Source organism: Corvus kubaryi, unplaced genomic scaffold (assembly GCF_017639235.1).
Source record: "Corvus kubaryi isolate FWS band 111438036 unplaced genomic scaffold, C.kubaryi_AGA036_p1.0 37052, whole genome shotgun sequence".
Classification (NCBI taxonomy): domain Eukaryota; kingdom Metazoa; phylum Chordata; class Aves; order Passeriformes; family Corvidae; genus Corvus; species Corvus kubaryi.
Genome location: NW_024581021.1, coordinates 1,565 through 10,587, shown reverse-complemented (window position 1 = coordinate 10,587; position 9,023 = coordinate 1,565). Strand labels below are relative to the sequence as shown.

Sequence of the window (9,023 nt, the reverse complement as noted above, 5' to 3'; positions counted from 1 at the left end):
TCCCGCCGCCCCCCGGTCCCGCTCCCGCCAAGGTCTCGGTCCCCCCCGGTCCCGGTTCCCCCGGTGTCCCCCTGGTGTCCCCCCGCCCCCGGTGCCGCTGTCCCCCCACCTCATGTCCCCGCCGCTGCCGACAATGAAGCGCCGCTCACAGACCCCGCAGCAACCCGGCCGCCCATTGGCCGCCGCTCTCCCCTAGCCCGCCCCCCGCGGGGGCTCTGCCGGTAACCATTGGTGAAGCGGCCCGTCAATCAGATCCGGAAGCGGCCAATGGCGGCGCGCGCCGGGCGGCCGCTGGAGGGGGCGCGGGATCCATGAATGGAGCGCGTGGGCCAAGGTTATGACACGCCCGGTACAACTCTACATTCGTCAGCAGAGTGGCGCAGCGGGAGCGTGCTGGGCCCATAACCCAGAGGTCGATGGATCGAAACCATCCTCTGCTATCGCTTTTCATTCCTCGTTTTCACCTCCCTCCGGTTTGTTTTTGCCCATTAGCGTTTTTTATTTGCTGCACTGACTTCTCAACGCTCCGTAAATGCTTTCCCGGCTTCGTCCCGCGCGGCGAGTCGCCAGCATCGCGGCGTGTACCGCGGGTGTCACCCTACCCGCTCCCACGCGCGTCCCCGAGCGCCGCGCGCGCCCCCGGGGGCTGCGGGTGTACCGTGACCGGACCACTGCGCGCGTCCCCGCGTCCAAGCGCGTCCCCCTACGCGTGTCCCCACCCGCGCGTGTCCCCAGCCTCCACCCGTGTCCCCACCCGAGCGCTGCCAGTGTCCCCAGCAGCCGCGCAACCCCCGAGCGGCATCTCCGGCGTCACCCCCCCGCTCCCGTGGGGCTGTCGTGACCCCTCCGCAGAGCAGAACCTCCCACGGAGGTGTGGGGGACCAGAGGTGCCCAAGCCCCCCCCGGGCCCCCCGAGGCCGCGCGAAGGCTGCGGGGCTGCGTGGGGACAGCGCGGGGTCCGTGGGCCGGGGTGTCCCCTGCACACTGATGAGTTTCTCAGGTCTCAGCGCCCACGCGTGCCCGGGGTGGCAGCGGTGGCACCGGGGTGGTCGCGGCCGCCGGGACCCGACGCACGGAGCGGACACATCCCGGCACATCGCCCCCCCACCCCAAACGCCGTCCCACCGCCCCACGGGTGGGAATATCCCCACCCGCCAGCTGGCGGCCCCATCCGCCGCCCATCCCGGCTGGAATGCCGTGGGGGGAGCGGGCAGGAAGGAGTTAAGCTCGGTGTGGATGATAACGGCCCTTTGTGTCACCAGTGGGGGCGGCGAGCAAGGGCTCAGCCCCGCCGCGGTGGGGGGGGAAGCCACTCTCCGTCCGTGGGCGATGCTGGCGGTGCTGGCCCCGCTCCTGGCCTCGCTCCTGGCCCTGCTCCCGGGCGCGGTGACGGCCCCGGCCCCGCTGACCCTCGCCGTGGTGCTGCCCCAGCACAACCTCACCTACCCGTGGGCTTGGCCGCGCGTGGGACCCGCCGTGCGCTTGGCCGCGGCCGCCGTGAATTCCCGGCGGGATCTGCTGCCCGGCTTCACCCTCGGGTGGGTGTTCGGCAACAGCGAGGATCGCCACGGGGTCTGCTCGGAAATGGCCGCGCCGCTGGTGGCCGTGGACCTGCGGCTCTCCCATCAACCCGCGGCGTTTTTGGGGCCGGGGTGCGTCTACTCGGCGGCGCCGGTGGCCCGGTTCACCAGCCACTGGCAGCTGCCCCTGGTCACGGCGGGGGCCGAAGCCCACGGCTTTGACGACAAGAGCGAGGAGTTCGGCTTGACCACCCGCGCCGGCCCCAGCCACCGCAAACTGGGCGAACTGGGCGTGCAGCTGCACCGGCACTTCAACTGGACGCGGCGGGCGCTGCTGGTGTACTGGGACGAGCGAGTGGACGACCGGCCCTACTACTTCGCCGCCGAGGGCTTGTACATGCAGCTGCCCACCCTGCGCAACTTCACGGTCATGGACGTGGTGTTCCGCGACGGCGGCAACTTCTCCTTCATCATCCAGGAGATCAAGGCGAAAGGGCGCAGTGAGTGCCGCCGACGGGGACGGCGGGGACGGCGGGGCGGGCAGGGCGACGGGGAGGGGGCCGTGTCGGCACGGGTGCCCATGGGTGTGCCAGGCTTGGCACGCCTGTGCGGGGTGTTCGTGGCCATACATGGCTGCGCACAACTTTTACAGGGGTGTTCACAGCTGCACGCGGGCGTGTCCAGCTGTGCCCAGCTGTGCACGGCTTCACACGGGGGTGTTCACGGGTGTCCACAGGTGTTCATGGCCAGACACGGCTGGGCACGAATTTAAGGGGGTGTTTGCAGCTATGCCCAGCTGTGCACGACTTCACACCGGGCTTTCGTGCTTATTCACGGCTGCGCAGGGGTGTTCATGGCCGGACACGGCTGTGCCCAGCTTTGCACGGGGGTTGCGCGGCTGTTCATGGCTGTTCATGGCTGTTCATGGCTGTTACACGGATGTTCCTGGCAGCACACGGGTGTCACAGCCGCACACGCGTGTCCCGCACACCCCCGCGCTGCCCCTGCCCCACCCTGACCCCCTGGACCCCTCCCCACTCCCTGTCCCACCGGGAACTCCGGGCGTTGTCACCTGTCCCGGAGTCCCGGGCTGGTTCTGTCCCATTCCATGGAACGGCTCCAACCCCGGATGGCACCGGGAGCCCCGGGGTGGGCGGTGGGTGCTCAGCCGCGGGGGTGCATTTTGGGGCCCCGGGGGTTGGCACGGCTGGAAGGGCCGTGGCGGGGGCCAGGCGGCACTCCCGGGGTCACGGTGTCGCCGAGAATCCATCAGGGCCGCGGGGAGGAGGAAACGGAGTCGGGAAAACAGGAAACCTCGGCCTGGCGCCGAGGGCAGCGCCGGGCAGGGCACGGTGGGGGGGCCGGCAGCGGGGTCGGGACCCCCCGGCCCGGGGGCACCGCAACCCCCGGCTGTGTCACGCAACGGCCGGCGACCCCCGGGATGCGGGGCTGGGGTCTCCAGGGGTCTCCCAGGGATGTTGGAGGTCTCGGGCCCGTGTCACACAATAACCGGCGACCCCCGGCATGCGGGGCTGGGGTCTCTGCGCTGTCGGGGCCGCATCCCAAGGGCCGTGTCCCCCCCAGTCGTGTACGTGTGCTGCGCCCCGGACACGCTGCGGGAGCTGATGCTGCAGGCGGAGCGTGAGGGGCTCACGGGGGGCGACTTCGCCTTCTTCTACATCGACACGTTCGGGGCCAGCCTGCAGGGCCAGCGCTTCCCCGAGCCCCGGCGGCCCTGGCACCGCGGGGACGCGCACGACGCCCGCGCCCGCCGCGCCTTCCAGGTGAGCGGGGTGGGCACAGCAGCACAGCCAGGTGGGCACGGATGGTCGCAGGTGGGCGTGGACACCCCCCGGGTGGGTCTGTCCAGCCCCTCCAGCCCCTGTCCCCACCCCAGGCCGTCACCATCATCACCTACAAGGAGCCCGAGAACCCCGAGTACCGGCCCTTCCTGGAGCGGCTCAAGGAGGAGGCGCGGGACCACTTCAACTTCTCCATGAAGGACGGATTGGTGGGACACGGAACGATGGGAATGACGGGGGGCACGGGGCTGGGGGGACAGCGGGGGCTGGGGACAAGGGGGGCGCGGGATGGAGCTGGGGACAGGGGACAGAGACCCCTGGCTGTGTCCTGTCCCCGAGCTGTCCCCGTGTCCCCAGATGAATTTCATCGCCGCCGCCTTCCACGACGGGGTCCTGCTCTACGCCCAGGCCCTCAACGAGACCCTGGAGCGCGGCGGCTCCGTCAGCGACGCCTCGGCCGTCACCCGCCAGATGTGGAACCGCACCTTCTACGGTGAGACCTGGCCTGGCCTGGCCCCTCCCTATCCTGTCCCCATCCCATCCCATCCCATCCCATCCCATCCCATCCCATCCCATCCCATCCCATCCCCATCCTATCCTTGTCCCCATCCCCATCCCATCCCGGTGCCACCTGCCAGTCCCTCCCCCCCACCCCACTCCCAGGATGATATTTTGGCATCAGAGCCCCCCCAGGTCCCCCCCAGCCCCTCACCCTCTGTCCCCAGGTGTCACCGGCTTCCTGAAGATCGACGAGCAGGGGGACCGGGAGAGCGACTATTCCCTGTGGGACATGGACCCCGAGCAGGGAAACTTCCAGGTGAGTCCCAGCACGGGGACAGCGGGGCCGGGGACGGGGGGGGGGGGGGGGGGTCCGGGGGGTTCCCCCCACCCACTCCTTGCCCCCCCCATCCCAAAGATCGTGGCCAACTACAACGGCACCACCAAGAAGATCCAGATGGTGCCGGGGCGAGAGATCCACTGGCCGGGGAACGCGGTCCCGTCCGATGTCCCTCCCTGTGGCTTCGAGGGCACCGACCCCCAGTGCCTCAAAGGTGAGGGGGGGAGAGCCGCGAGACCCCCGCCCGGCCCCCCCCCGGGCCCTGACCGCTCCCTCATCTCGCCGGCAGCCTCGCTGTCCACGCTGGAAGTCCTGTCCCTCGTGGTCAGCCTGATCCTCCTGGCCATCACCGCCACCTCCTTCTTCATCTACAGGTGCGGGGGCCGCGGGGTGGGGCGGGGACCCCGGGGCGGGGGGCGCGGGCGGGGGTCTCACGAGCCCCCCCCGGGCGCAGGAAGCTGCAGCTGGAGAACGAGCTGGCGGCCGAGCTGTGGCGGGTGCGCTGGGAGGACGTGCAGATGAGCAGCCTGGAGAAACACCTGCGGAGCGCCGGCAGCAAACTCACCCTGTCCCTGGTGGGCACCGGGGGCACCGGGGTGGACCGGGGATTGGGGGGGACCGGGGTCACCCCACAGCCCCTCTTGGGGACCCGCGACCGGAGTCACGCCCCGGCCCCACTCGGGGACTGGGGGAACCGGGGTTGCGCCATATCCCTGCTCAGGGATCGCGGGGACCGGACTCACCCCACAGCCCCGCTCGGGGCCGGGGGCATTGGGGTGCCCGGGCTGACCCCACACCCCTGGCACAGCGGGGCTCCAACTACGGCTCGCTGATGACCACGGAGGGGCAGTTCCAGGTGTACGCCAAAACCGCCTATTACAAGGTACGGGGGCGGGGGAGCAGGGGGGGACACCCACGACCCCGTCCCCACCCCCGGTGTCCCCACCCCCGGTGTCCCCCCCAGGGTAACCTGGTGGCCGTGAAGCACGTGAACCGCAAACGCATCGAGCTGACGCGCAAGGTCCTGTTCGAGCTCAAACATGTACGGGGCTGACCCCGGGGGTGCCCCGGGGCGGGGGGGGGGGGTGGGGGCACGGCGGGACCCCGGCCCATCCCCGCTGCCCCCAGCAGATGCGGGACGTGCAGAACGAGCACCTGACGCGGTTCATCGGCGCCTGCACCGACCCGCCCAACATCTGCATCCTGACCGAGTACTGCCCGCGAGGGAGCCTCCAGGTACGGCCGGGCCGGGGCTGCGGGGGCGGGAGGGCACCGGGAGCCCCATCCCGGGGCTGCGGGGGCGGGAGGGCACCGGGAGCCCCATCCCGGGGCTGCGGGACCGGGAGGGCACCGGGAGCCCCATCCCGGGGCTGTGGGGCTGCGAGGGCACCGGGACCCCCATCCCGGGGCTGTGGGGCCGGGAGGGCACCGGGAGCCCCATCCCAGGGCCATCCCTGACCCCCCACGTCCCCAGGACATCCTGGAGAACGAGAGCATCACCCTGGACTGGATGTTCCGCTATTCCCTCACCCACGACATCGTCAAGGTACCCCCGGCATTCTCAGGGGGGTTCCCCATCCTATGGGGGTCCCACATCCCACAGGGATCCCCCACCCCACGGGTCAGTGGGGTCCGGCCGTGTCCGAGCTCTCTCCGCCTCTCCAGGGGATGCAATTCCTGCACAACGGGGTCATCGTGTCCCACGGGAACCTCAAGTCCTCCAACTGCGTGGTGGACTCGCGCTTCGTGCTGAAGATCACGGACTACGGGCTGGAGAGCTTCCGCGTGGCCCCCGACGCCGACGACACCCACGCGCTCTTCGCCAGTGAGACCCCCCCTTGTCCTCCCCCCCGTGTCCCTCCCGTGTTCCCCACCCGGCCTGACCCCGTCCCCGCTGCCGCAGAGAAGCTGTGGACGGCGCCGGAGCTGCTGCGCATGGAGGAGCCGCCGGCGCGGGGGACACAGAAGGGCGACGTCTACAGCTTCGGCATCATCCTGCAGGAGATCGCCCTGCGCAGCGGCGTCTTCTACGTGGAGGGGATGGACCTCAGCCCCAAAGGTCAGCGGGGACACGGGAGGACCTGCTGGGGGGCGGCCGGACCGGCCAGCGGGGTCTGGATGCATGGATGGGTGGTTGGAACCATGGATGGGTGGTTGGAACCATGGATGGGTGACTGGAACCATGGATGGGTGACTGGAACCATGGATGGGTGGTTGGAACCATGGATGGATGGTTGGACCCATGGATGGGTGGCTGGAACCATGGATGGGTGGTTGGAACCATGGATGGGTTCTTGGACGTGTTGGTGGGTGGTTGGAACCATGGATGGGTGGTTGGAACCGTGGATGGATGGTTGGAACCATGGATGGGTGACTGGAACCATGGATGGGTGGTTGGAACCATGGATGGGTTCTTGGACGTGTTGGTGGGTGGTCGGAACCATGGATGGGTGGCTGGAACCACAGATGGGTGGTTGGAACCACAGATGGGTGGCTGGACGCGTTGGTGGGTGGTCGGAGCTGGTGATGGGTTCTTGGAGCTTCTGATGAGTTCCTGGAGCCTCTCATGGGTTGTTGGACTCATCAAAGGGTGGTTGGACGTGTTGATGAGTTCTCGGACCTGCCGATGAGTTGCTGGACTGGCCAATGGGTTTTTGGACGCACTGGGGGGTTCCTGGACCTGCTGATGAGTCCTCGTGGGTGCTGCCCTGCCTGACGGGCTCCCGTCCCCACAGAGATCATCGAGCGCGTCAAGAGCGGGGAGCGGCCCAGCTTCCGGCCCTCGGCCAACGTCGGCTGTCACCTGGAGGAGCTGGGGCAGCTGATGCAGCACTGCTGGGCCGAGGACGTCCTGGAGCGCCCCGACTTCAACCAGATCAAGGTCCAGCTCCGCAAGTTCAACAGGTGCCACCACGGCCCCTGACCTGCAGGCCAGGGGTGACCCCCAGAGAGGGTCCTTGGGTGAGGGGTGGCCCCCAAAAAGGGTCTTTGAGTGAGAGGTGACCCCAAGGAAAGGTCCCTGGATGAGGGGGTGACATCCAGAGAGGATCTTTGGGTTGGGAGGTGACTCCCAGAAAGGATCCCCGGGTGGGAGGTGACCCCCAAAAAGGGTCCGCAGGTGGGAGGTGACCCCCAAAAAGGGTCCCCAGGTGGGAGGTGACCCCCGAAAAGTGTCCCCGGGCGGGAGGTGACGCCGTTCCCGCAGGGAGAGCAGCACCAACATCCTGGACAACCTCCTGTCGCGCATGGAGCAATACGCCAACAACCTGGAGGAGCTGGTGGAGGAGCGCACCCAGGCCTACCTGGAGGAGAAGCGCAAGGCCGAGGCTCTGCTCTACCAGATCCTGCCCCAGTGAGCTCCGGGGGGGAGGAGGGTCCTGGGGGGCATCCTGGGGGCCGTGCCCGCCCTGACCCCGCCGTTGTCCCCAGCTCGGTGGCAGAGCAGCTCAAGCGGGGGGAGACGGTGCAGGCGGAGGCGTTCGACAGCGTCACCATCTACTTCAGCGACATCGTGGGGTTCACGGCGTTGTCGGCGCAGAGCACCCCCATGCAGGTGGTGACGCTGCTCAACGACCTCTACACCTGCTTCGATGCCATCATCGACAACTTCGACGTCTACAAGGTGACGGTGGCACGCCCAGGGACACATAGGGACGTGTAGGGACACTCACGGACACACATGGATGTGTAGGGACGTGTAGGGATGTGTGTGGGTGTTTAGGGACACGCTGGACATGTCCCCGCCGCTGTCACAGAGTTTCAGAATCAGAAAATCCCAGAAAGGTGGGAACGGGGAATCACAGGATCAGAGAATCCTGGAATCTCCGAGTCCCAGAATCGCAGAGTCCCAGAACCCCAGAATGCTGATAGTCCAGAATCTAAACACCTCGGAATCCCAGAATCCCAACATCCCAAAACCCCGGAATCCCAGAATCCGAGCACAACAGAATCACAGAATCCCATAATTACAGAATCCCAACATCCCAGAATCCCAACATCCCAAAACCCCGGAATCCCAGAATCCCAACATCCCAAAACCCCGGAATCCCAGAATCTGAGCACAACAGAATCACAGAATGCCATAATTACAGAATCCCAACATCCCAGAATCCCAGGATCAGTGAGGTCGGGAAAACCCTCCCAGTCCTTCTTCGGACACCTCCAGGGATGAGGACCCCAAACCTCTGCCTGGCCGCCCTTTTCCATGAGGGAATTCCCGGTTTCCCGCAGGTGGAGACCATCGGGGACGCCTACATGGTGGTGTCGGGGCTGCCGGTGCGCAACGGGAAGCTGCACGCGCGGGAGGTGGCGCGGATGGCGCTGGCCCTGCTCGACGCCGTGCGCTCCTTCCGCATCCGCCACCGGCCCCAGCAGCAGCTGGAGCTGCGCATCGGCATCCACACGGGTCAGCATTCCATGGGAACGGGAATGGGAACGGGGATGGGAATGGGAATGGGAATGGGAATGGGGATGGGGATGGGAATGGGAATGGGGATGGGAATGGGAATGGGAATGGGGATGGGGATGGGGATGGGAATGGGAATGGGAATGGGGATGGGGATGGGAATGGGAATGGGAATGGGGATGGGGATGGGGATGGGAATGGGAATGGGAATGGGAATGGGAATGGGAATGGGGATGGGGATGGGAATGGGAACGGGCATCCACACGGGTCAGCATTCCATGGGAACGGGAATGGGAACGGGAATGGGAATGGGAATGGGAACGGGCATCCACACGGGTCAGCATTCCATGGGAACGGGAATGGGAACGGGAATGGGAATGGGAACGGGAATGGGAATGGGAATGGGAATGGGCATCCACACGGGTCAGCATTCCATGGGAATGGGAATGGGAATGGGA

The 9,023-nt window shown here is 67.5% G+C and overlaps 2 protein-coding genes and 1 non-coding gene across 3 annotated transcripts in view; 2 read left to right on the top strand and 1 right to left on the bottom strand.

Moving 5' to 3' along the window:
• ILF2 (interleukin enhancer binding factor 2) overlaps positions 1–169 on the bottom strand; it is a 3,640-nt gene extending 3,471 nt beyond the window's left edge. The window contains exon 1 of the mRNA XM_042020794.1: positions 110–169. Within this exon, the coding sequence (XP_041876728.1) occupies positions 110–114 (5 nt within the window). The 5' untranslated portion in view covers positions 115–169. The remainder of the gene's footprint in view (positions 1–109) is intronic.
• Positions 170–368: 199 nt separating this feature from the next.
• On the top strand, positions 369–440 carry TRNAM-CAU. Its single transcript has one exon. It is a non-coding gene; the product is annotated as a tRNA-Met (tRNA).
• Positions 441–1,251: 811 nt separating this feature from the next.
• The window catches only part of NPR1 (natriuretic peptide receptor 1), a gene marked incomplete at its 3' end in the record, with an annotated part of 9,330 nt that continues 1,558 nt past the window's right edge, over positions 1,252–9,023 (top strand). The window contains exons 1-18 of the mRNA XM_042020850.1: positions 1,252–2,020; positions 3,105–3,304; positions 3,418–3,531; positions 3,680–3,815; positions 4,048–4,139; positions 4,239–4,374; positions 4,450–4,534; positions 4,615–4,735; positions 4,969–5,043; positions 5,125–5,202; positions 5,292–5,396; positions 5,635–5,706; positions 5,826–5,985; positions 6,064–6,219; positions 6,896–7,064; positions 7,366–7,512; positions 7,590–7,782; positions 8,391–8,565. Of these exons, the coding sequence (XP_041876784.1) occupies positions 1,330–2,020; positions 3,105–3,304; positions 3,418–3,531; positions 3,680–3,815; positions 4,048–4,139; positions 4,239–4,374; positions 4,450–4,534; positions 4,615–4,735; positions 4,969–5,043; positions 5,125–5,202; positions 5,292–5,396; positions 5,635–5,706; positions 5,826–5,985; positions 6,064–6,219; positions 6,896–7,064; positions 7,366–7,512; positions 7,590–7,782; positions 8,391–8,565 (2,905 nt within the window). The remainder of the gene's footprint in view (positions 2,021–3,104; positions 3,305–3,417; positions 3,532–3,679; positions 3,816–4,047; positions 4,140–4,238; positions 4,375–4,449; positions 4,535–4,614; positions 4,736–4,968; positions 5,044–5,124; positions 5,203–5,291; positions 5,397–5,634; positions 5,707–5,825; positions 5,986–6,063; positions 6,220–6,895; positions 7,065–7,365; positions 7,513–7,589; positions 7,783–8,390; positions 8,566–9,023) is intronic.